We start from the raw sequence: 27,841 nt of genomic DNA, 5'->3' as shown, positions 1-27,841 counted from the left end.
ACAAAAAAAAACACAACACTGATTAGGCGTGCTAATATGTCTTCAGCGTATTATCTAGCTTGCCCAGACTTTATCACTTTTCTTAGGACAGTTGCAATTAGCATAAGTTAGCTTATATACTGTACAGGAAGGATCTTGCTAATCACCATCTACCACTCAGCTATAGTAGGAGGTAAGGCTGACTTCCATTTCATTAAGGATCAAGAAGAATCATAGAAGCCAATATAGAAAAACTTCCCATATCGAGATTCCTCAAAAATGTCAGTCGCATCCAAAAGGAATATAAGGGAGTCTGCAGGGACCCCCCCCCCCCCCCAACTGCCTTAACAGTATTTATCACCTCTCTTTAATAGCCTTCCAATTTAGGCCAGGTCCTCAACATATGGAGAAATGAACCCTCTTCAGTAGAGCAATTAGAACAAGCTTCTGACATGTGTGGATAGATCAGTGTTTCTCAACTCCAGTCCTCAAGGCGCCCCCAACAGGTCATGTTTTTAGGATTTCCCTTAGATGAAACAGCTGTGGGAATTACTAAGGCAGGGAAACTGATCAAATCACCTGTGCAAAATAATGGAAAGCCTGAAAACATGACCTGTTGGGGCGCCTTGAGGACTGGAGTTGAGAAACACTGGGATAGATATTGGACAGCCTCTGCAGGGTGTAGTATTCTCTGTAATAGTTTAATTTGAGCGAATGTGTCCACAGCTAGGATCAGATCGATTAGGTAATGACCCAGGCCAGTGTTTCTCAACTCCAGTCCTCGAGGTGCCCCAACAGGTCATGTTTTCAGGCTTCCCATTATTTTGCACAGGTGATTTGATCAGTTTCACTGCCTTAGTAATTACCACAGCCGTTTCATCTAAGGGAAATCCTGAAAACATGACCTTTTGGGGCACTATGAGGACTTGAGTTGATAAACACTGATCGAAGCAACCATCCAAAGTAATCCTCCATTTGAGTGGATAAACCCGCATTTCATTTCAGATATAGCAAGGCTAGCCTAGGTTCACTACCAGTGTTTAACAGAGTATATAGAGGAGAGCAGTTTGTCAAGAGTTTTGACAATAAGGAAGACTCTCCAAAGAGTGGGAAAACAGCAGAGTATGGTCTGCATATAAAAGAAATGTTATCTTCCTAGGAGCCTACCTGTAAACCTGAGAGATTTGTGGCTTTCAGGCCTGACGAAAGGGTCCTGCATGGCTCCGAAACATTGCACTTAATATTCTTTTGTGATGGGATCTCTCTGCGATAAAAGTTTTGGACTGCAATCGAAGATCCATGGTGTGCTGGTGAACATGTTTGTTGATTTATGGGTCCACCATACTGGCTATGGCTCTAATAAGGTTCTGTTCTCTCGCAAACCAGGCAAAAAGGTTACCAATTCTCTCACCTTGCTCAAATATACACTGGGATTGACTCAACATTTCTTTACATCTGAACATTTAATCTACCTTTTGCAGCCAACAGTAAAGATAACTTTTTTTTTTTTTTTTATAAACACACCCAATCACAATACCTAAAATATCTTGACCTCCTGATATTCAGTTCGAAACGTAAAGCTGTAAATGCTGGGCTTTTTGCAGTAAGACCAGCATACTCTGCAGTAAACAGCCACAATAACACCTTGTATTACATGTTTATTTGTAAAATAAAGATTTCATAGAAAGGAGAAAAATGTAAAAAGTTCAGTTTAAAAAAAAGTAAATAAAAGTTATTTCAGACACAGCAGTCAGCACATTTAGAGTCCTTTCACTATGAGGCGCTTTACAGGCGCTACAGGGCTAAAAATAGCGCCTGCAAAAAGCCTCTCCCGTCTCTCCAGTGTGAAAGCCCGAGGGCTTTCACACTGGAGCAGTGCGCTTGCAGGACGGTAAAAAAATTCCTGCAAACCATATCTTTGCAGCGCTGTAGAGCGGTGTATACACCGCTCCTAAAGTGCCCCTACCCATTGAAAACGATAGGGCAGCACCGCCAAACCACCGCTTTGCGGGCGTTTTTAACCCTTTTTCCTGCCGCTAGCGGGGGGTTAAAACCGCCCCACTAGCGCCGCTAAGACGGCGCTAAAAATAGCGCCGCTTTACTGCAGACGCCCGCCCACCCCTGTGTGAAAGGGCTCTTAAACGGAGTTTAAGATCCGAGAGATTCTAACCTTTCCCTGCACTAGCCAAAAAAAACCCAAAAACTTAAGAGCAGTTAGGCAGGAAAAGCATTACATTTTTGAAAATTAGAAGAGAATTAGGTTATGCAGATATAGTTTTTATCAGGGATCTGGAAACGAAAAATAAAAGCAAATATCATGACGTGTATGATTTGGTAATAGAGTATCTAAGCACAGAGATCTATGAACTAGGGTGGTTACACAAAGGTAAAAAATAAAGTTGCTCTCCAGCTCGTCAAGAAAAGTGAAGAGGCTAACTGAAACAGTAAATGTTTACTCAGGCAAGTTGTTCTCTCTGCCCACACCCAAGGTAAAGCGTGACAACAATAAAAAAAGGATTATCAACATTCCGAAACATTATATTTCATTATTTAGCACTTAAAAGGTTTGTGGCATTTACTGGTTGGGAAGTTTTGTGCTTTACCGACCCCTCAGTCTGCCAACCTGCCATAGAAAAATCTGCAAAGAAATAATAAGCTTTCTAAGAAAAGCAACTCCTACACATTCCCTATTCTCTAAAAGGGTTTATTCATAGCTGTGCTGTATAGAGGGTGACTTACACAACCTGACATGACATAACAGGCTGCAGGTGTCACAGCACTGAAGGTATTGATTCTAGGTTGTTTTTATAACACGCTTTGCATCATTTAAAGCATAAATCCCTAACAAAAAACACAAGTTAATTTGCCAAGACTATTGTTAAGCTCTGACAAACAGATATATTATTAAAACAACCATTACCTAAGTCGTGACAAAGAGAAAAAGAAAAAAAAAAAAAAATAGGGCTCCAACAGGTATCCTGGAGAGAAATAAGATGACAACCCAAATGTGGCCTACATGTATGCACAGCAAAATTTAAAAAGAAAGTTAGCTCTGAATAGAGGGAAAGGATTAGAATTCAATCAATTCATGTTGAGTTTTTATTGCTATCCAGGGCTCTATGAGTGAGATTTCCCTTTGCTTACTTTTGCAATGACAGAAAGATCACGTAAGCCTCTCAACTGTTAGTCATTGGAAAAGAAGACGCGGGCCGATGGGTTGGAGTTGGTTGTCCGATAAGAATATTTTCATTTAGGTTTGCGAGTAAAATATTGTAAATGATTTTTAATAAAATGGTTATGTCGGTAACGCTCTAGGAGTGTGCGGCCTCCTACGCGTGTTTTTTTTACTGTCACAACGACAATCGATTCATCACACAAAAGTGATGCAAAATCTGCAACAAGTAAGCATAAAGCAATTTAAAATAAAAAATAAATAAATAAATAAAAAAAAAAAAAAAAAAGAGAAAAATTGGCTGACTAGACACTTATGCCCCGTACACACGGTTGGACATTGATCGGACATTCCGACAACAAAATCCATGGATTTTTTCTGACGGATGTTGGCTCAAACTTGTCTTGCATACACACGGTCACACAAAGTTGTCGGAAAATCTGATCGTCCTGAACGTGGTGACGTAAAACACGTACGTCGGGACTATAAACGGGGCAGTAGCCAATAGCTTTCGTCTCTTAATTTATTCTTTTATTCTGAGCATGCGTGGCACTTTGTGTGTTGGATTTGTGTACACACGATCGGAATTTTCGACAACGGATTATGTTGTCTGAAAATTTTATAGCAAGCTCTCAAACTTTGTGTGTTGGAAATTCCTAAGGAAAATGTGTGATGGAGCCTACACAAGGTCGGAATTTCCGACAAGGTCCTATCACACATTTTCCATCGGAAAATCCTATCGTGTGTACAGGGCATAACTCTCTGTTCCCACTAGTGCAATTTCAGTTGCAACTTGAGTTGCACAGAATTGCATGACAATGGAAATTAAATTGTTTTCAATGGTGCCCGTTCACATCAATGCAAGTCAGCATGGCATGGTTTTAAAGGTTCCTGTATTGCTCTGTTGCAATTCGAGAGTGATTTGGGGCTTCATAGAACATACAAACCACATACAAGCTGCACTACATAAATCGCACTGTAAAATCGGATCAAAATTAAATTGAACATAGCCTTCAAAGCCCATTTACAGCACTTTCCAGTCTTTAGTTAGCAGTCTTCCAGTCTTTCTATTATGAGGAGATCATTTCCAACTCCTTTGCATGGGCATTTTAAAAGACTTAGACATAAAAGAAAATCTTGTGACATTTAAATAGAAATTGTGATCAATAAATAAGTTTAATTTTGTCACAAGTCTCCCATATTCATAGTTCGTCACTGAAATTCACATAGCTGCTTCATTTTTTTTTTTTACCATCTTTGATAAAAACATGACATAGCTCAATGAAAATGGGCTGACATCTCATTCTGAAAGCATCTTTTGTACACGGTCAAGATCCAGAAAAAACTTTAGAAGAGAACAGAAGATAATAAGACCATTAGAAGCTCCAGGCAAAGAAAAGCAATTGCCTTTTACACAAAGTGAAGATTCACATCTAAACTGGATTTTCCAGCTTTATATGTGTTGGATCAGAGTGCAGTAACATAAGATCTACTTGTTCTTGAAGTCCTAGGAACTGCTGGAATCCTGGGAATACAGACCAAGAGGAAAAGATTAAATGTGCTACACCTACTGTTATGTGAAAGAAAAATCTGACAGCTAAATGTTGCAAGGCTATATTTACACACGGTTTGCATTTAAATAAACAAAAGAAAACACTGCTTAATTAGACTCTGTAAAACCAGCCTTAGACGGTCCAATTTCGATCCATCTATGGGAAGACTGGTTGTATTGCAGTCAGTCAATCTAATTGATCAACTTCAGTATAACCAGCCTATTTTTTTGTCATACGATTACTGCCATCGGCTTTAGACAGCAGCAGTAATCATTATAGCCTAATGGCGCAGCAGGAGGGTTTATCCCATCAACACTGACTGTGTTGATAAGGAAATCGAGTGATGTGGAAGAATCAAGCAAATTTATTTTCTTTCAACCTGTGGTTGAAGTAAAGGAAATTGCATAATGTGTGGGCAGCCTAAGAAGGCACCATTATCTGCAAGCAAAGATTTCACTTCCACCTGCTGGGGAACTCGGTTACTGCATTTTATACATACATAAATGACAAAAGGTTTTCTAATTTACCGACTCCGGCTCACAAAGTGATGTAAGGGAGCTATGGGGATATACAACAAATATCAACAATCTAAGAGACCCTTATCAGTCAGACATTCTACTACGCCAATAAAACCCTTTGAACTGCAACATATCAAGTTCACACTTCACAGTTACCCAGAAACATTTTACTATTGTTCCCAAGAAAACTCGATTTAAGGTGAAATTGGATTGGTTTTGCATAGTATTAGTAGAAGGACAATATTTGGCTTTATACTGGTGGAAAAAAAAAAAAGGTCCTTTATAAGCACTTTGACTGCCAGTGAATTCCATATCTTGGGGCACAGTACAGGACACAGGCTGGATATTCACAGACTGTGTGTTTTAGGCTGCTACCTTCAAGTGATTGGACACGGGCAAAAGCTTTACTGGGCATGCCCCGGGCAGGGCATATTTTTTTAAAGATATTTTTATTAAACTTCTGTGTCATACACACATACAAAAAAGGTAGAAACTTTGGTGATTCACAGCACTATAATATTACATATGTATACTAAAGTGCATAATAAACAGCTTTCATGTCTCCTGTAGTCACTAATACGAGTTACCATGAAAGTACAGTATAAAATTCTTTGATTGTATGACCATCAGGTGGGTGTGTTTTTGTATATTTCCTCTGTTGGGGCCACTACCTATCTGGCTATTTGTCTGGTGGAAGAGTTAATGGGCTGGCCAGCCATTTATTCCAGATTTTGTAACAGGTTTTGTTTTTTTTTCCTAACGTCGAATGTAAGTTTATATAGGGGTATAGCATCATTCATCAGTTGTAGCCACAGATTTCAGAGATGTCTGCGACCCCTTCCATGACAACAGTATGGTTTTCCTCGCATAAAAGTGAAGGATACGAAGGAGCCTTTTGGCATAGGTTGAAATGTGGAGATCCCCAAAAATTTCCAGCAGGCAATTCGTGGGATGCAGAATGCTTGGGAGGCCTATTGCTGATGAGATGAAAGTCCCCACTTCTCTCCAAAAGTGCTGGACTATTGAGCAGGTCCAGAAACAATGTAAAAAATCTGCCTCTTAGCCACAGCCCCTAAAGCATTCTGCTGTGGGCGTTAGTCCCAGTTTAAGTAACCTAGCAGGGGTTAGGTGGGAGAGATGAAAAATTTTAAAACATTAATGATGCGGTCCCTAGATGATATCACGTTTTGTGCGTTTCGCTAAAATTCTGTCCAGTCTTCTTCAGAAAGTGTAGCGTCCATAAGGGTCCATTTTGTTTGTGCCATTCAGAATCTGGGGTTGCCATCAGTTATGAGGGTAGCGTAGTATATGGAGATGAGTTTAGTGGGATCAGGGTGTCTCAGTACTTTCTCTGAGGTATAGCTATAGGATTACCCAACGAGACAAATTGGGCACGTATAGCATGTCGGAGTTGGTAGTAGAAGAACATATATGAGCGTGGTAGATCAAATCAGCCCGCATTTGTTGGAAGGATTTAAATCCCTGTGAGTCATATAGATGGCACAGGTATTTAACTCCTTTGGTGTACCACCGCTGAGGGTCAGGCAAAGAGTACAGTTATTTATAGTTTGGGTTAAACCCCAGAGGGTTATTAGGGGACTTCGACCATCTTTTGTAATGTTAGAGACAATCATTTTAAACAGAGATAGTGAAGTATTTAGCATAGTTGTGCTTGGATGAGCTGGTGCCCGGCCTCTGTATGTGATATTATGGAGCGTCTCCAACGAGGAGGCAATGGCTCCTTCAGTGGACGTGCAGGCGTTAGCCACAGCAGGGTGTAGCCAGTCATGGATATGTACCAGTTGGGAGGCTAAATAATAGAGAGAAGTTGAGGAATGCTAATCCTGCCAGGTGTGCCGGTAGCCAGGGCTGCTGTTAGAAATCATGGGGCCCTGTACAGCGTACCTGACAAGGCCCCTTAGTCCCACTCACAACCCCACCCCTGGCTCCGCCTCTGACCCCATGCTGTCACGAAATCTAGGGGAATGGTGGCAGGAGCTGAAACATGTAACATGTTCCAAAAGGTGAACCTTTAATAACCATTATTATTCTAACCTTTTTACACTATCATAAAGCAGTAGAGATGTCTTATTTTAGAACTTTTTTGACAACGTCTAATTAGCTGGGATGAGCTCAGGCATGTTCGGACCGTAGTCTAAACCCACCTTAGCTTTACCACCAGGAAGCTTTACAGCACCCTACCAATCATAACTGGATCTGAATGGGAGAGAGGTCAGTGTTTTGACATCTGTGCCCATTCAGTTTGTGTCCGCATAAACCACAGACTTGTGTCCATTCACATCAGGCTACCTCTGATCTGTCACATTTAGGTCTGGAAAAATAGAAAAGGATGTTCTTTTCCATTTATTTTTTTTTTTACCTGAATGCCCACAAGTCAATTCATATCTAGACTCCTGTAGACCTACTTGGAGCTTTCAATCAGGTCCACATCAGTGGCGGCTGGCGCTCAAACTTTTTTTTTTTGGGGGGGGGGGGGGGCGCAAACAAACTGAAAAATTCAGAAAAAAAAAAAAAAAAAAAAAAATCTATTGCAGCCACTGTGCCCATCAAACACAGCTACTGTCCCCATCAATTGCCACCACTGTGCCATCATAAGCAGCCACTGTACCCACTAGTCCACAGGAGAAACTGACAGGCGGATCGGATTGCAGAGCTTGGGTGAAAAATTCTCAAAGGGGAGTGGTTTGGGGGGTTCTAACAATGCAGCTTGGCTGTGTGTTTTTACTGTCCCTTCCCCCCATCACATGTGTAAAGTAGCATCTCATTGTGTGCTCATGGTCATTATCATTATGATCAGAGCACAGCAGGTGCTGTATGGCTCTGTCACTGTAACATGCTGTTGGGTGCTGACTTTGTTATGGCTGTGCTGTGTTATAGTCTGTAACACACAGTACAGCCATATATTAACAAAGTCAGCACCACCCAGCATGTTACACTGACAGCCATAGAGAACCTGCTGTGCTCCGATTATCATAATGATAATGACCATGCGCACACAATGGGGAGTCTGCGGACTGAGCCTCAGTCTGTGGGATGTGTCACTGTGTGCGTGTGTGTAGGGGGGATTGCTTGCCTGTGGACCGGTGTCAGGATTACACTTTCTTTCAGCCTCCTCAGTGATTAGTTTCTCCCTCAGGCACAGCACTTACTGAGGGAAGGGAGCCGCATTACAATTGAATCCATCTGCCGAGGAACGCATACAGTGAGCACAAGGTACACTGATGCAGAGAAGGTATTGTATGCCTCCACCCGAAAATGGAGAAAAAGTCCCTCTTCTTCTTTCACCCCCTGGGGCCCTCTATTAACCTGATGGGGCCCAGGAAGGTACTATATACCTTGCCAATCAAGTAGGTGCAGGTTATTAAAGTTATTTAGCCAATTCATTTTATTTTAGCTGGAAATCTGCTCAGCCCCCCCCCCCTGCTGGCCGGGCCCGGTACAACAGGGCTGGTTGTACTGCCCTATCAGCGGCCCTGCTGGTAGCCGTAGTATCTCCAATGCCACTCTGGGAGACTTAACATTCCACAGAAACGCCGTGCATAGGGTGTCAATCCGTTTAAAGATAGATCTAGGTATCCTACATGGTGCGTTAGATAGGATATATAACAGTTTGGGTAAATAGATAATTTGCAGGACGTTAGCCCTTCCCATTAAATCTAAGGGAAGGTCCATCCATTGTTTAGTCTGAGCTAGTAGTTGGGTCAGCAAGGGACACAAGTTGTTTTCAATATATGTGGATAAGGGTAATTGCACTATGACCCCTAAGTATCTGAAAGAGGACACCACTTGTAGCTTGCAGTCCGGGTGTATCTGCACCGCTGCATCTGGGTCCAAGGGGAAAAAAGGTTAGATTTGTCCCAGTTCACCCTGAATGCAGAGTAATCACCAAATTTGTCTATTTCTAGTAACAGTGTCTTTAATGAGTCCTGAGTGTCAGCTAGGTATACTAAGGTGTCATCCGCATATAGCGAAATCCGCTCTTCTATAGTTGCGATGGGAAGACCTCTGATCTGTTGAGAGCAGAAAATGCGTACTGCCAGCGGCTCCATGGCCAGAGCAAATAGGAGGGGCAACAGCGGGCACCCCTGCCTAGTGCCCCTAGTAATGGAGAAAGTGTCTGTAGTGCAAGAGTTAACTCGAATGCAAGCCTGTGGTGAGGTGTAAAGGAGTCTTATCCAAGCAACACGGGGGCCAAAGCCATACCGTTGTAGTACCTGAAAAAGATAGGGCCATTCCACGCTGTCAAAGGTCTTACACGTGTCTAGGGATGCAATAGCTCGGGTAGGTGTACAGTTGTGTGGATATTGAAGATTTTGGAATAGTCCATGAATGTTCATTCTTGTAGATCTGCCAGGTATAAAGTCTCCCTGATCGCATCTGACCAATTTCGCAGCTACGGTATTCAGGCCAGTATTTTGGTGAGGATCTTAACATTCATGTTGATAAGAGACTGAACGATATGAGTCGCATTTAAGCAGATCTTTGCGTGGTTTTAGTAGTAAAATAATCAGGGCTTCCCTCATTGTGGGGGAAGAATTCCAGCTGTTAAGGCTTCATTATATGTTTTAAGAAGAGAGGGGCAAAGTAAGTGCTGAAATTGGGAGTACCATTCAGCAGGGAAGCCATCAAGCCCTGGTCTTATGTGCTGGCAGTTGCGAAATGGCCAGTGCGATTTCCACAACAGAGAGAGGTGCCTCTAAATCTGTACTATCTTCCTCAGAGAGGGAGGGGAGTGATATTTGGTCCAGGTAGTCACTTAGTTGGGAATCTGTGCATTCTGCTCTCGATGAGTACAGGTTTTTATAAAAGACCAGAAATGTCTCCATGATGTCTCTAGGGGCGTCACTAATTAGTCCTTGCCAGGTCTATCCGGGACATGGTGCGGAAAGAGTCCGAATGGCAAGAAAATTGGCACTCAATGTTTCCACCTCCATATCTCTGTAAATCCATGTACCTGGGCCCAGTCAGTGAAGGAGTGATAGGATCTGCCCCCGCCTACCAGACGGTCCATGGCCGGGCTCATTATTGCATTAAAGTCGCCTATATATAACAGTGGGCCTGGAGGCATAGACAATAGCATAAGTGACAGTTTTACCAACACATCTGCGGAGAATTTGTGGGGGGGTACATAGAATGTTACCAAGGTAAAAGTTACTGAGGCAATCTGAATCATGAGAAAAAAACAAGGATTTTTGCCCGGATCAACCAGTAAATATTAGTAATAGTGGCTAGTTCCAGCGGGTAAGTATAGACCTATCATACAGGCAAAAAGCCTGGATGCAGTTCAAGTTGGCCTTTTAAACATATTGCAAAAAAAGGGGGGATGAGAAACAGAGTGTTTCTCTAAAGAAGCTCAACAGAGAACACTATTGTCAAGTACAAAACCAGCTTTATTAATAACCAAAAAATAACCAATTAATGTATCAAAAGTGAAGATATAGGCAATATGGACAGACGGTTATCACAAACCAATTAAAATGGACAACGTTGTCACAGGGGATATTAAATTCAAATGGGAGCCGCGGCTACACGCCCACACATACACATCATACACACTAGATATGGGGTATATTGAATTAAGGATAGTCCTGCACAATAGGTTGGCGATTAATGGAAAGTATTCCCAGTATAGAGTATCCAGTTGGGCAGGAACAGTCCTATATCACTAGTTTGGAGGTGATGTAAGTGGGTGGATGATCTGACAAATCAAAAAGTTGGACCATAGATGGAGCGATCTCTCAAAGGATCATTGCACTCAGTGGTTACTTAGACCACAGCTGATGAAATAGATTACAAGCGCTTTCCAGGTTGCAGTAAAAATGATTGTACAGATGTCTACAATGGCAGCAGGATAAATGTCCTTGGAGACAGCATTTAAGGAAACAGAGAAACTGACATACGTTTTGTTGGAGTGCTGAGTAAGGTGGAAGGATCTCACTAACCGCACTGTGTCCGTCGTCAGACTATGTTAGTCCTGGATGTTGAAGTCTCTCTGTGGACAGATGCCTCTGTGTGGCTCACCAGGAGTGCAGGCTGGCAAGGAGTCATCTCTCACTGCTCCTCACCATGGAGCCGCCGAAGCACCGCTGCCGCCGTATGATGCGTGGCTGCAAGGGAAAACCAACATCGGCTGTTGGATCAGCTGTTAGGTCCGTGTAAGGATGAGTCAGATCAAATTGCGCGTGGCTCCCAAGGACGTGCTGACGTCACACTGCTGACGCGTTTCACCAGCCAATGGACGCTGGTTTCCTCAGAGCTAGGAGGGGTCAAGTGTGGTGAGTTTAAATAGGTAATAGAGAGTGCAGATACTACTTGTATCCACTAGATGTCAACCATAGCCCCTCAGTGTAAGTCATTCAGCAAACAAAGCATACATTCTAATTACATGATTAGGATAGTGATATTAGATATTTACGAGATAAAGGCGGAGAAGATGTAGGAAAAAAGTAAAAGGAAAAGGAGTACTTTAACAGTTTTTTTGGGGAAATCAGCCATGGAAAGAGTGAAAAATTAGAGGTAATGTTTATAATAGGGATTTTATCTCCACAAATAAGAAGCATTGTTTATGTTTCTAGGAAGGATTGTAAACTGCATTCAGTGTTTAACCCCTTAGGGGCTAAAGAATCTAAAAAGTACGTCCACATTTTCTCCTTTTGCAGGAGTATAGTGTCAAAATCACCCCTTCTGGGGGGCAGATTAAGCACATAGATCCCTTTAACTGTAAGGCCTGCTGGATTGCTGTCATGAAATTTAGCAAAGTGTACTGGAATAGGTCTGTCATCATCCTTATTCTTGGTTTTATTCCTAATGCCACTGATGTGTTCGCTGATCCTAATTCGAAGCTGACGTTTGGTTTTTCCTATGTAATTTTTATTGCAAGGACACAAGAGCATATATATGACACGTGTCGTTGAGCAATTAATAAATTGTTTAATTCGATAGTCATTGCCACCCCTTGGATCAGCGAACACATCAGTGTGATGTACATATTTGCATATGTTACAATGTCCACATGCATGCATGCCTGGAGGAGGTTTTCTCTCAGTAAGCCAGTTTTTATTAATCGTTCTGGTATATTCTGAATGAACCAGAGTGTCTCCCAAATTACGTGCCCTTTTGGCCGTAAGTAATGGTCTAGGGCTAATTATGTTAGCAATGAGGGGTGCCGATTTAAGGATATGCCAGTGTTTGTTTAGGATCTCCTGGACTTGGGTCCATTGCGAGCCAAACCTGGTGATAATTCTGGGGAAGTCACAATGTGATTGGTCCGTTTCCTGGGGGTTCTTCTGTGTGGTTAGAAGGTCCTCACGTTTGGTTTTAAATGCATTATTTTTAGCTTTTTTGAGGGAATTATGTGAGTACCCTCTTTTCCTAAATCTTTTATACATTTCATGTGCTTCAGTTAGAAATTGATCCTCCTCCGAGCAGTTTCGTCTGATCCTTAAAAATTGTCCAGTGGGTATTCCCCTAATTAGCGACTTTGGATGATGACTCTGTGCTAAGAGGAGGGTATTAGCTGCTGTTTCCTTTCTAAAGGTGCTTGTTGCTATTTTATTTCCACATCTAGTGATTTGTAAATCAAGAAATGAGAGGGCATCAGTAGAATAGGAATAGGTTAAATGAATATTCCTTTCATTGTTATTTAGTAGGGATAAAAATTCCAAAAGTTGTTCTACTGAGCCCTCCCATATCACGAGTACGTCGTCGATGTACCTTAACCACAGCGCGCAGTGGTCAAGGTACATCGAGGACTTGTACACGACCTCCTCCTCCCAAAGTCCCAAATGGAGACAGGCATAGGAAGGGGCCCAAGGGGCACCCATACTGGTGCCTCTGATTTGTTGGTAAAACTTCCCAAGAAACTGAAAGAAATTATTGCCCAACATGAATTCCAATAGTTCTATAATGAATTCATTGTGGGCTCCAAGTGATGGATGATGAATGTTCAAGAAAGTTTTAGTGGCTTGAATACCCCACTGGTGGGGAATCGATGTGTACAGACTTTCCACATCTATCCCCACCAGTAGGGCATTTGGAGATAGGGTGAATTTGGACAACTTTAGAAGTATATCTCTACTCTCACAGACAAAAGAAGGTAGTTCAGTTACCATGTCTTTGATCATCGAGTCCACAAATTTACCAACTCTTTCAAGGGGACCCTTGATGGCCAAGACGATAGGTCTCCCTGGGGGGTTGGATAAAGACTTATGCAATTTGGGAATAATATAAAATGTGGGGATTGTTATATTTTCTACTTTAAGGTATGAGTATTCCTTATTAGTGAGTAGGCCTGTTTCCATAGCTAGTTTTAGTTTAGTGTTCAAGGTGTCAACAAGGGCGGGAAAGGGGGTCCCAGTCAGTTTTTTATAGGTCGAGTTATCACTCAGCAATCTAAGTACTTCGTCCTCATAGGTTTTTTCGCTGAGTAGGACCACATTACCGCCCTTGTCACTTCTTTTAATCACCAAATTGGGGGCTTCCTGTAGTTCCCGTAGTGCTTTTCGTTCAGGGCCGTTTAAGTTATTAGATCCCAGCCATTCCCAATTAATCTTTTCAAGATCATGTTTAACTTGGTCAAGGAATAATTGAAGCCATTTATGCTTGGATAGAGTTGGCATTTTAGTTGACTTGATTCTCAAACTAGATTTCCTTTCCTAGACCATTACTTACGGCCAAAAGGGCACGTAATTTGGGAGACACTCTGGTTCATTCAGAATATACCAGAACGATTAATAAAAACTGGCTTACTGAGAGAAAACCTCCTCCAGGCATGCATGCATGTGGACATTGTAACATATGCAAATATGTACATCACACTGATGTGTTCGCTGATCCAAGGGGTGGCAATGACTATCGAATTAAACAATTTATTAATTGCTCAACGACACGTGTCATATATATGCTCACGTGTCCTTGCAATAAAAATTACATAGGAAAAACCAAACGTCAGCTTCGAATTAGGATCAGCGAACACATCAGTGGCATTAGGAATAAAACCAAGAATAAGGATGATGACAGACCTATTCCAGTACACTTTGCTAAATTTCATGACAGCAATCCAGCAGGCCTTAGGGATCTATGTGCTGAATCTGCCCCCCAGAAGGGGTGATTTTGACACTATACTCCTGCAAAAGGAGAAAATGTGGACGTACTTTTTAGATTCTTTAGCCCCTAAGGGGTTAAACACTGAATGCAGTTTACAATCCTTCCTAGAAACATAAACAATGCTTCTTATTTGTGGAGATAAAATCCCTATTATAAACATTACCTCTAATTTTTCACTCTTTCCATGGCTGATTTCCCCAAAAAAACTGTTAAAGTACTCCTTTTCCTTTTCTCCTACATCTTCTCCGCCTTTATCTCGTAAATATCTAATATCACTATCCTAATCATGTAATTAGAATGTATGCTTTGTTTGCTGAATGACTTACACTGAGGGGCTATGGTTGACATCTAGTGGATACAAGTAGTATCTGCACTCTCTATTACCTATTTAAACTCACCACACTTGACCCCTCCTAGCTCTGAGGAAACCAGCGTCCATTGGCTGGTGAAACGCGTCAGCGGTGTGATGTCAGCACGTCCTTGGGAGCCACGCGCAATTTGATCTGACTCATCCTTACACGGACCTAACAGCTGATCCAACAGCTGATGTTGGTTTTCCCTTGCAGCCACGCATCATACGGCGGCAGCGGTGCTTCGGCGGCTCCATGGTGAGGAGCAGTGAGAGACGACTCCTTGCCAGCCTGCACTCCTGGTGAGCCACACAGAGGCATCTGTCCACAGAGAGACTTCAACATCCAGGACTAACATAGTCTGACGACGGACACAGTGCGGTTAGTGAGATCCTTCCACCTTACTCAGCACTCCAACAAAACGTATGTCAGTTTCTCTATGTTTCCTTAAATGCTGTCTCCAAGGACATTTATCCTGCTGCCATTGTAGACATCTGTACAATCATTCTTACTGCAACCTGGAAAGCGCTTGTAATCTATTTCATCAGCTGTGGTCTAAGTAACCACTGAGTGCAATGATCCTTTGAGAGATCGCTCCATCTATGGTCCAACTTTTTGATTTGTCAGATCATCCACCCACTTACATCACCTCCAAACTAGTGATATAGGACTGTTCCTGCCCAACTGGATACTCTATACTGGGAATACTTTCCATTAATCGCCAACCTATTGTGCAGGACTATCCTTAATTCAATATACCCCATATCTAGTGTGTATGATGTGTATGTGTGGGCGTGTAGCCGCGGCTCCCATTTGAATTTAATATCCCCTGTGACAACGTTGTCCATTTTAATTGGTTTGTGATAACCGTCTGTCCATATTGCCTATATCTTCACTTTTGATACATTAATTGGTTATTTATTTTTTGGTTATTAATAAAGCTGGTTTTGTACTTGACAATAGTGTTCTCTGTTGACCTTCTTTAGAAAAACACTCTGTTTCTCATCCCCCCTTTTTTTGCAATCTGAATCATGAGGACTACACATCTATCTTCTGGGTCTGTTTTTATCTGCACAACCTCTGCATGTAGAGATCTCGCCAGCAAAATGGAGACCCTCTGGAGTAAGCCGTATGAGTAGCATGAAAAGATTGAGTCAGCCAGGGCCGCTTGAGGGACCTTGTTTTAGAATCAACCAAATGCATTTCCTGGAGACGCTGCTTTTTAAGGACCGAGAACACTAGGGAGTGCTTCTGAGGCGAGTTCAGTCCTCTAGTGTTCCAGGAAATTATTTTTAGCGGTCTAGCCATGGCATGGCACAGTAATCAGTATAAGGTATATATCCGAGGGCTAGTGGCACAGGTGCACCATTGCATGCCATGCCGTTAAGGGTATATACAACCAGAGACATACAATAACAGGCACAAGGCACAACACAATTCAAGTTAGAGCAGCACAAATACATATGAAAAACCAAAGTGCAAAAACAGAGAGTGTTCGAAAACCTGGCCAAAAATAAGGTCAGCCAAAAAGAGTAAAAAATTGGAAGTTCCTGAAAAACCCTGTACCCCCTCCCCGCTCGGCTATCCCAAACAATAGCGAGCCTTGGATCCCAGAATATGGGGGAAAAAAAAAAAAAATCTACACTTAAGTGAAGAGAGAACTGTTCCGTGGTGTGGAGGTTTGAGGTGTGGCTCCCGAACCACAAAACAGGAGATCAGAAAAAAAAAAAAAAAAAAGCCTCAGCATTGAAGCGGTCCGGCTTCAGGATAGTCAACACTTGCTGTTGAGGGGATGCAAGAAGGATATAATAACGTATTAACATCTTCAGCGAAGTGCATTTGGCCTCAGGAAATGAAAGGGTTTTGATCTGAACTGGCTCAACGTGAACAGGTTTAAACATTAAGGTTCTATTTCTGGAACCAATAGGAAAGGGGGTTGCACTTTTCCTCAGGACTGAAGAACAACTGTGGGTGACATGGTGTATGGGCACTCTTTCTTCCCATATACATGATGAGTGGTGAAACCGCCAGACGGCAACAAACAGAGAAAGAACCAAGAGTGGCTCTTTAGAAGAAAGAGTCGCTAACTCAAACACGTCTGACAGAGGAAGCCACTTTGCAGGAGAGATCACTGAAGGGAATTTCTGTAATGGGTTCAAATGGTGGTTTCTACAGGGGCAAGAAACAAATTGAGGACTCAAGGAAGTACAGGGTGCTGTATTAGGGGTTTGATCTATGAGTCATCAGTAATAAAAGTTTTTTTCAAGGGAAAGCAAAGCCAAAAGGTCTCCAGAACAGAATGAATTAGGCAAGGCATCTCCAAAGTGCGGCCTGCGTTCAGGTTGTTCTGTCCATCACAGGAGGTGGGGCTTTGTATTAAAGAGGCCACTGAGAAAACAGATTCTGCTGTATGTAATCTGTTGGTGCTCGTCTTGCCCCCTCCCTGTCCCGTTCGAGGTTGCAGATGGGCATCAAGCAGGCTGCACTGATGGCAATGGTGAATCTGCATTCCTGGCAATGGGGGTGCTGCATTCCTGGCAATGGTAAGGCATGGTAACAGTGGGGCTGCATTCATGGCAACGGTGACGCTGCAGATGGGCACTGAAAAGGCTGCATTAATGGGCACGGACCCCTATTTTGCTTCACAGTTCTTTATTTAAAATTACATTTTTTCCTGAAACTTCCCTCTTAAAGTGAAGGTGCTCGTTATACGCCGATAAATACGGTATAGCCAAATAACACGCCCGAGCTCATCTCTTCACCACACACAGCCACAAAGGCAAGAGAATTCTTGTTGGGCAGTGTATTACTGCTCGGACGAACACACTTAGACCAAATTTTAATGGTTCAAAGAATGTCAGGCAAAGTGGTCGGCCCTCACGCACATTCACCAAATCTGGCCCTCTTTCAAAAAAGTTTGGACACCCCTGGTCAAAACCTGACTCAAAACCAGAACTAAAAAATACTTACTTTCGTTTTAATGGTCTGAAGTCTGCAAAGTCCCTCACCAGTGTCAGTATCTTCTACCCGATATCTTCCGGGTACAGATGCCAACTGTCAATAGGTTGTCTTATACTTTGATACTTCTGTAATTAAGTTCAGTTGTGTGCATCGTGCCTTGAATATGGAACCAGACTTTGCTTTAAAAAAATACTTGCTTACAAAAAAAATTAAATAAAAAACAAAAAACACACATACACACAAATCATTTAAGACATGCATACATATATAATTGCCTATTACATGATTAAGATTAGATATCTCAATACATGACACAGGTCTTTCCTTCTCTTTTATGGTGGCGGCCCTTCATCCTGGATCAAGTGACAAACACATAATGGTGTGTTAGTCCTAGAGTACTGTGAACACAGCCTATATGATTACCCTCTCCCAGGGGAAATTATGCTGGTTATTGTTCTGCCTGATGACTGGTGGCCCTGAATGGAGTAGAAGCTGGGAAAAGCTTTTTTTATTTTTCTGCATGGTCTTGCAATTTTGGGTCTCTTTGTTTAAAGCCGATCTTCAACTTGACTGTCATTTTACCTATTTGGTTTGTTCCATGCTGGCCCAAACTATTTTCTATACCAACAGGTGCACCTGCTGTCCACGCTGTATAAACTGTATGTAGCCTTAGCTACATACATTAGATTGTGCTGTGTTCCAGCAGCAGATGGGAACTTCCATTCCCACTCCTGAAAGCAAATTAAGGCAAAGCTGAGCACTGCATAGCCAATCACAGGCAGTTCATATTCTATGAATGAATACAAAGCTTCCTCCAATTGGCTAAATCAGAGATTGCAACATCATCCACCCGCCTCTGCACTTCAGCTAATTCAGAGAATACAAAGCTGCTTATGAATGGCTGAGTAGCACTCAGCTTGACTAAATTCTTTTTTTTTTTTTTTCGAAGAGTGAGAAGGGAAGTTCCCATACCCACTGCTGAACAAAGCACTGTACAGTGCACCTGAAAAGTATTCACAGCGCTTCACTTTTTTCACATTTTGTTAGGTTACAGCCCTATTCAAAAATGGATTAAACTGAATATTTCCCTCAAATTTATTAAAAATAAAAAAACCGAAAAAAATCCCATGTGCATAAGTATTCACAGCCTTTGCCATGACACTCAAAATTGAGCTCAGGTGCACTTAGTTTCCACTGATCAGCCATGAGAGGTTTCTACAACTTCCAATCAACTGTTCACCTGTGGTAAATTCAGTTGATTGGACACGATTTGGAAAGACACACACAAAGCCATGAAGTCCAAGGAATCGTCTCCGAGACAGGATTGCATCGAGGCACAGATCTGGGAAAAGGTACAGAAAAAATTCTGTAGCACTGAAAATCCCAATGAGCACAGTGGCCTCCATCATCTGTAAATGGAAGAAGTTTGGAACCACCAGAGGGGGCCGCCCGGCCAAATTGCGCAAATCGGGGAGAAGGGCCTTAGTCAGAGAAGTGACCAAGAACCCGATGGTCACTCTGACAGAGGTCCAGCATTTCTCTGTGGAGAGAGGAGAACCTTCCAGAAGAACCACCTTCTCTGCAGCACTCCTCCAATCAGGCCTGTATGGTAGAGTGGCCAGACAGAAGCCACTCCTCAGTAAAAGACACGACAGCCCGCCTGGAATTTGCCAAAAGGCACCTGAAGGAATCTCAGACCATTAGAAACAAAGATTGAATTCTTTGGCTTGAAATGCCAAGCATCGTGTCTGGTGGAAACTCATCACCTCAGGCACCACTCATCACCTGGCCAATACCATCCCTACAGTGAAGCATGGTAGCGGCAGCATCATGCTGTTTGGATGTTGTTCAGCAGCAAAAACTGGGAGACTAGTCAGGATCGAGGGAAAGATGAATGAAGCAATGTACAGAGACAACCTTGAAGAAAACCTGCTCCAGAGTGCTCTGGACCTCAGACTGGGACGAAGGTTCATCTTCCAACAGGACAACAAGCCTAAGCACACAGCCAAGATAACAAAGGAGTGGCTACGGGACAACTCTGTCAATGTCTTTGAGTGGCCCAGCCAGAGCCCAGACTTTAACTCGATTGAACATCTCTGGAGAGATCTGACTGGCTGTGCACCGACACTCCCCATCCAACCTGATGGAGTTTGAGAGGTCCTGCAAAAAAGAATGGGAGAAACTGCCCAAAAATAGATGTGCCAAGCTTGTAGCATCATACTCAAAAAGACTTGAGGCTGTAATTGGTTCCAAAGGTGCTTCAGCAAAAGTATTATGTAAAGGCTGTGAATATTTATGTACATGTGATTTTTTTTCGTTTTTAATTTTTTCATAAACTTGCAAAGATTTCAAACAAACTTTTTTTCACGTTGTCATTATGGAGTATTGTTTGTTGAATTTTGAGGAAAATAATGAATTTAATCCATTTTGGAATAAGGCTGTAACAAACAAAATGAGGAAAAAGTGAAGTGCTGTGAAAACTTTCCGGATGCACTGTATATGCAGTGTGTCCAGCGGGCACACTTGTTAGAGTGGAATATAGATTGTTTGGGCCCAAACAAACTAGGTAAAGTGACAGTAAATGTACAGATCTGATTTAAAACAACTTTTACTGGTTAAAAAGGAGAAGTATAGCCAAAGCTTGTTTGGCTGTACTTGTCCTATGGATTACAGGAGTGCAAATTGTTTTGCACTCCTATGACCCGTTTTCAGCAGAGAGCAGACTGAAGTCTGCTCTCTGCTGACATCACCAATGTCAGTTCAGGCACCGCATTATCCAGACAATGGGAGTCTGGATCCGCTCGGTGCCCGAACTGACACCTGGCTCAGCCTCTCAGCGAGCCGCTGAGAGCCTGAGACGGCCTGCTCCGTCCCTTCCACAGCTCAGCGCTCCAATGAGCGAGGAGGGAGATGGACAGAGAGCTGTGACTGACAGTCTACAGGTCTCTGCTAATGGAACTGTGACAAAACGAGCTATCGGCGATGTTCGATCGCTCGGTTCTCAGTGCAGATGCGCTGGGGGACAGATGCAGAATTGGACCAATGCTGCATCCACCTAGGTAAGTATTATTCTGCAAAAAAAAAAAAAACTCCTTTACTTATCTAATAAAAACATATTATATTATAAGACAAAATTGTCCCCAAGAAATATTATTGGTTCACATCCCCATAAAGGCTGAACGCTGACAATCCTAGGGCTTTTACACATTTTCCACACATTTGAGCAAGGAAGAAAAAACAAGAAAGGTTTATTTTAATCCACATGATAATTTCAACTTTTGCAGTGGCAGAAATGTGGGATTACTGAGAATTTTAAACTGTACTTTCAAGGGAAAGCAGAAAATAAACCAGGACAAATGTGGAGGCAGAAAGGCATTGTGTAAAAGAATGTCAGACTCCCATAGTCCCAGTTATAGAATTAACATGTGCTTTTTTTTTCCCCCCATCTGCCGTTTCCTCTTCAGACATATCTCCAAAAAAAGGCATGCATGGGATATAAAAATGTACGGCAGCTAAATAATTCATGAACATAATCTCTGCATGCTGGCAGTATTAGAAACTTTTATAAACCAAAACCACATGAAAGGCTTAGAAATGTTACTCATGCTGGCACCGTGCAGAGAGCTGCAAAACCATGCTGATACACAGAATAAAATATAAATAAACCCAAGTAAAAGGGTCCAGACCATCCAAAAGTTCAGAAATAGATGGTGTTGGTGAGCACTGGCTGGCAAATAGCACGCTGGCTTCTTGCAAACAACAGGAGAAAAAAAATATCAGTTACCAGGTGGGAGGGCCCAAAAATGTAAAGATCAGTGTCCCTGGCCAAAAAAAAAAAAAAGGGGGGGGGGGGGCAATTCAACTCACCAACATCAACCTAAATGTGATACCAGTTTTGGGTGGGCTGGTCCTATAAAACCCCCAAAAATATGAACTCATGCCTACAGAGAAGTCGTGAAAGGAGTTGAAACAAAATAAACAATTACTTTTCCTAATAACAGGCTGAATACAAATCTCATGCAAATATTCAGAAACCCCATCACAATGTCACAATGGAAGATTAAAAAAAAAAAAAAAAAAAAAAAAAAAAACAACCTTCAAGATAAAATTCCATGTTCTAGTTACACTGGGTTACTTTATGGATTTGTAGGACATTGCACAGCTCTAGAGGCAATAACTGTTGAATTCTCCTCTTGCGAATGCCATCAAGTAATTTCTTGCCTGCAGCTAAAGCATGTGACCTGTTCAGTAAAGGAGGCAGCAAGCAGCATGGTAGAGACATTTGCCTTCACATCCTTGACCTCACCCTGAGATTGCATTTGCATTTTTCTTCCTATACGACACTCTGCACTGCATCCCAACTGTGAGAGTTTAGTGCTTCTCAGGAGCTACGCTTCCCAGTTCCCATACCAATCTCATCAACAATGTCACACGGTAGAATACAGTCCAAAATCATCATCTCACTTACACTTGGGAAACCCCAGGGAATTAAAATAATGGCAGGGGCTGCGCTAATAAAACTGAAAATATAGCAAGTAGTTGCCACTAGAATGTCAGGAGGGCTTCTCACTGTGGGCAACATCACAGTTCCTCTCCTCCAGTTTCACATGCAAGCATCACTATAGTTATAATAATGCCCTCCACTGTAACCTTATCAAATATAAATCATAAACATATACAAATTTATTAGCTTTCATACAAGATTGAAAGCTCCCATGAGCAGACCATGCTAATCCCCCTGCATTGTATTGTAACAGTACGGTCTCCCTTACTTTGTAAAGTGCTGCGCAAACACTGTTGGTGACTTATAAAGTCTTGTATAATACAATTTCCAGCACAAGTCTCTTCGCAGATTGGCATCAATACAGTGCAGAACTTAACTTAAAATCAACATGAGCACTTATCCCCTAAAATTTACTCTTAAATTTTAAGTGCTTGGTTAAAGCAAGGGTGAGATAAAGTGTTAAATCGAAACTCTTTTTTGCCAAAGATAACTAACCTTCCCACACCACCAACAGTATGGATGTCAACTTGCTAAGCAAGTTAAAAAAAAAAAAAAAAAAAAAAAACTTAATTGACCTATGCATGCCTGCCTTCACCACACCGACTGGGCAAACCTCAGGCCTCGCACCAAGCTGGCATGAATGGACCCTTAAAGTCACCTTTACATAAAAGCATATCATCAGACTCAGTCATGGATCCCAGTCTTCTTTCCATCCCTTATCTTTCTAAATTACAAGCTCTTATCGGCATAGCAGCATTCACAAGCCAAGGACAAAGGGGCAGAGCTTCATTATGAAGGATTACCAGCCTGAGGAAGGGACCCGCAAACTTAACTGCAGCTTGTGGGCACAGCTAGTGCACCATACAGGAGCAGCAGTATGGGTGGCCCAAAACACTAGGCAAGCTATACAATGCAATGGCATGATTGCAGAAGCGACCAAGTTTTCAGTTTTTGTTACCAGAGATATTCTTCAAAAGAATTAGAACGACCTCACTACTGCCACGTTAGTGTGCTAGATTTGTGCATCAGCTAGCTGATGTGTAACTTCACATTCAAGTGTCTGTTTTGCAGGTAGTTCAAGGGGATATAACATGGTTAAAAAGTTTAAGGCCATACTTTGAGTAATTTATTGCCACATGCCAAAAATAAAACTTTATTGTGACCACCAGATTGTGACCGCATTTATTTATTGTTTATGTGTGATCACATTTTGAACGACAATTGTGCGGTCATGAGACGCTGTACCCAAATAAAATTATAATTTTTTACCGACAAATACAGCTTTCTTTTGGTGGTATTTGATCACCACTGGGGTTTTTATTTTTTGTGCTACAAATAAAAAAAAAGACAGAAAATTTTGAAAATAAATAAAGTTTTTCTTTCTGTTACAAAACTTTGTAAATAAGTAAGTTCTCCCTTTCACTGATGGGCACTGATGAGGCAGTACTGTTTGGCACTGATGAGGTGGCACTTATATGCAGCACTGATGGGCACACATGGGCGGCACTGACCGGGAACCCCGATGGGCACAGAGTGCCATCTCTAATGGGCACTGATCGGCATCCCTGGTGGGCTCTAGTGAGCTTACCTGGTGGTCATCCTCGATAGGTCTGCACTGATAATCAATCCACTAATTATCAGCACAGACCCCCGTCAGGAGAGCAGCCGATCGGCTCTCCTCTACTCACGCCTGTCAGTGCGAGTAGAGGAAAAGCTGATACACTGCTTTTCCTTTTTACACTGGTCAGCTGTGACTGGACACAGCTGATCATGTGGTAAAGAGCCTACGTCATAGCCTTTATTTCGATCGGAGATGCAGTGTGTCAGACTGACACACCACCGATCGACGTGGATCGTGGCTTATCTTGCTGGATGTCATATGATGCCCAGTCTGGATAACAGAACACTTTCCGGTCGTCATTTTACTATATGGCAGGTGGAAAGTAGTTAAAGTAATTGTAAATCCTCTCCTCATATACCCAGTATAGTGAACACCCTCAGACTAAACAAATCCTCCTACATAGGTTTTGTTTCAAAAAAGTGTCTAAACCCTTCTCTGTCAAAAGCACAGAGGAGAGGGCGGAGAGCTGCAGCTACATTGTGCGAGAACTGATTGGAGGAAAGGGGACACAGCCCCCTTCACACAGCACACAGGAGGGAAGGATAGATACAGAGCTGTGTGCTGAATAGACAAGCTTTGTGCTGAGCTCCCTTACTACCTCATGAGTTGGGAACACTTCTTAGAAGTTATGCATGCTGATAACAGAGGAAGGAAGCACCAGAGAGAAGCAAGTAAACACTACAGATACATGTGCTTTGTTCAGATTTCATGCAGAGATTTACAACCACTTAAGAAAAAACGCATACACACACACACACACAAATTAAAAAAGGTATCTTTGTCTTTTATTTAAATAAAGCTCTTGCTGGATAAAAGTTGTATTTTGGGGTGTATATGTGTAATTGTTAAGAGAAAAGGAAGTTTGTGGTGTTGTGAACCCTTGCTTAGTGTGTTGTAGGAGAAGGTGAAATAGTCTATGCCAGGACATATGTAGTACATACCGTAAAATTTCATGTGAAAAGTAAAGTCCGGCACTGACAACTTGCAGTAAAAGTAATGTAGACTTTATTCATTATCCTTCAGGACATAAGAAAATCTGTCATATGATAAGATTGACATATTTTAGTCCCAAACTTTGAGCCCCAGTCATTATGACCAAGGCCCAAAGTTTGGGGCTGAAACAGGCCAATCTTTTTACATGATGGATTCTCTAAGGTGTTGATGGATAACAAATAACGTCTACATTACTTTACTTCAAGTTGTGCCTGTGCAGGACTTCTATTTTTTATAAGTGTAATTGTACAACTACTTTAGCAGAACCTGGGATCGCTGGCAGTTTATATTTCCTACTTAGGAAAGTGGAACCTTTGCTCTTGGTTAGGAGCAAATTCTTAATGCAAACTGCTAGCTACAGTATCCTACTACATGTAGTAAGACAAGAGGTTGGTTTGTGTGAAGGAAAACAAAATGGCATAAATCGCATAAAGCTTATAAAAAAAAAACTACAAAAAAGTACTTTTAAACATTTATTCACAAATATTTTTGGTAGTAAAGTGGAAGATTTGTAGTTTGCAAACCAGAAACACAGAACAGAGGAGAAAAAAAAAAAAAAAAGTTACCTCAGATTGTCCTTCCTGGGCACTACTTTCATGTGTAACACGAATACTCTGGTTTAGGAGAAAAGAAAACCATTTTATATTAATACTTCCAAAACAACAGTCTTCCAACACACACTACAATACAGCCAGGCCACAGAAGACACACAAAACTCGATATGTACTAGACATGGAAAGGAAGAAAGCCAAGACAAAAAAAAACAAACTGCAATTTCCATCACAACTATTTAATTTCAATTCGGCAGCAAACAGATACATAGAAATTTAAATTGATTTATTTAGAGTATACTTTATGGCATTTTGGGAGGTTCCAGCATAGCAATTTACATAGTTCCCTCACAGACAAGAAAAATGCAGGCTAAATGTAAGGCAGGAAGAAAAAAATGATTGCATGGGCAAAAGTTCGACAAAGACATTATGAAAGCCTATGAAAATATTTTTTTATAAAACAGCAGAACTGGGTCTTTCCAACCAGGCTTGCTTTGGCTTCCGCAAAGCAGGAATTTATAGAAACCAAAATGTCTTTGAACCAATATCAGGTTGATTTACTAAAACTGCAGAATGCAAAATCTGGTGCAGCTCTGCATAGAAACCGATCCACTTTGTTATTTATTTATTTATTTATTTATTTGTGTCCAAGCTTAAAGCGGAGTTCCACCCAAAGCTCAGCTTATCAGCCTCCTCCCCACCTCCGGTGCCACATTTGGCACCTTTCATGCATGCGCAGTAGGAAACCAAAGCCAAAAGGCTTCCCTTACTATGAATGGTGGCGGTAGCACCCGAGAGCCAATGGAAACATCGGCTGAGGTGCCGACATCGCTGGACTCCAGGACAGATATGTGTCCTAATATTAAAACGTCAGCAGCTACAGTATGTGTAGCTGGTGACTTGTATTGTTTTGCCTGGGGGGGGGCGGAACTCCTCCTTAAAGCGTAGGTCCGCCCAATAAAAATAACAAAAAAAAAACCAAAACAAACAAACAGCAGCTACACATACTGAAGCTGCTGGCTTTTAATAACAGGACACTTACCTGTCCTAGAGTCCAGCGATGTCGGCACCGCAGCTGATGTTTCCATCAACTGTCGGGTGCTGCCGCCGCCATTGCTGGTGAGGGAACCCGGCAGTGTAGCCTTTCGGCTTCACGCCGGGAACCCTACTGAGCATGCGCAAAGCCCGCTCCTCTAACCTACTGGCCCGGTGACATGGGGAGGAGGGAGCCCCAGCCATGACATCAATAGCCTTGGCTGAGGCTCCCGGACGTGGGATATTCTGTCCCCCCTCCCCCCGAAAGGTGCCAATTGTGGCACCCGGGGGGGGGGGGGTTGAGGGGGAAATCAGATGAGCGGAAGTTCCACTTTTGGGTGGAACTCAGCTTTAACCAAGGTGGCATGTTCCCGCAAAAACAATGAATTGGTACGTTGTCCACTTTAAGAGCCCCCGGGGGCATTCTCCCGCTGCAGTGGGGGACCTGATGCACGTGGTCGCCCGCAATTGGAGAGCAAGAATGGGGATTTGTTTATGAAAACACACAAATCCCTGTTCTGTCAGGTGAGAGGAGACAGATTGATTGTTCCTAGTAAATAGGAACAGTGAATAGTCAGTCCCATCCCCCCCACAGTAAAAAAACACTAACTAGGGAACACATTTAACCCCTTGATCGCCCCCTAGTGTTAACCCCTACCCTACCAGTGACATTTACACAGTAAACAGTGCATTTTTATAGCACTGAACGCTGTATAAATGTCAATGGTCCCAAAAATGTGTCAAAGTGTCCGATCTGACCACCGCAATGTCGCAGTACCGCTAAAAATCGCAGATCACCGCCATTACTAGTAAAAAATAAATGAATAAAAATGTCATAAAAATGCCATAAATCTATCCCATAGTTTGTAGACGCTATAACTTTTGTGCAAACCAATCAATATACGCATATTGCAATTTTTTTTACCAAAAATATGTAGAATATATATTGGCTTAAACTGATGAAGAAATTTGTTTTTTGAAAAACATTTTCTGGGGATATTTATTATAGCAAAAAGTAAAAAAATAGTTTTTTTTTCAAAATTGTCGTTTTCTTTTGTTTATATCACAAAAAAAAAAAAAAAAAAAAAAAAAGGAGGTGATCAAATACCACCAAAAGAAAGCTCTATTTGTGGCAAAAAAAAATTATGTCCATTTTTTTTGGGGTACAGCATCGCACAACCACGCAATTGTCAGTTAAAGCAAAGCAGTGCCGTATCGCAAAAAACGGCCTGGTCATTAAGGGGGAAAATCTTCCAGTCTGTAAATGGTTAAAGTAGAACCAAAAGACAAAAGTTTAGAAAACCTTTTTATTGATGTCTGTAACTACGTTAAAGAGATTCCCCAGCTTTATTTGCCCTGTTTACCATGTTCATTGAAAGTAAAACCCACATTTTGTGTTCTCCCCAGAAAAGTAAAAGAGGAAATCTTCAAATAGGTCCACTAGTTCTGGTAAACTAGGGGTCCAGGTTATTCCCTTG

At 42.0% G+C, this 27,841-nt stretch overlaps 1 protein-coding gene across 1 annotated transcript in view; it reads right to left on the bottom strand.

The window, feature by feature from the left end:
- The window catches only part of UCHL3 (ubiquitin C-terminal hydrolase L3), a 96,693-nt gene that overhangs the window by 39,254 nt on the left and 29,598 nt on the right, over positions 1 to 27,841 (bottom strand). The window contains exon 5 of the mRNA XM_073612677.1: positions 25,344 to 25,391. Coding sequence (XP_073468778.1) covers positions 25,344 to 25,391 — 48 coding nt within the window. The remainder of the gene's footprint in view (positions 1 to 25,343; positions 25,392 to 27,841) is intronic.

This window comes from Aquarana catesbeiana, linkage group LG02, assembly GCF_042186555.1.
Source record: "Aquarana catesbeiana isolate 2022-GZ linkage group LG02, ASM4218655v1, whole genome shotgun sequence".
NCBI classification, from domain to species: Eukaryota; Metazoa; Chordata; class Amphibia; order Anura; family Ranidae; genus Aquarana; species Aquarana catesbeiana.
The sequence above is the reverse complement of the archived record's forward strand: the minus strand, read 5'-3'. Positions and strand labels throughout refer to the sequence as shown.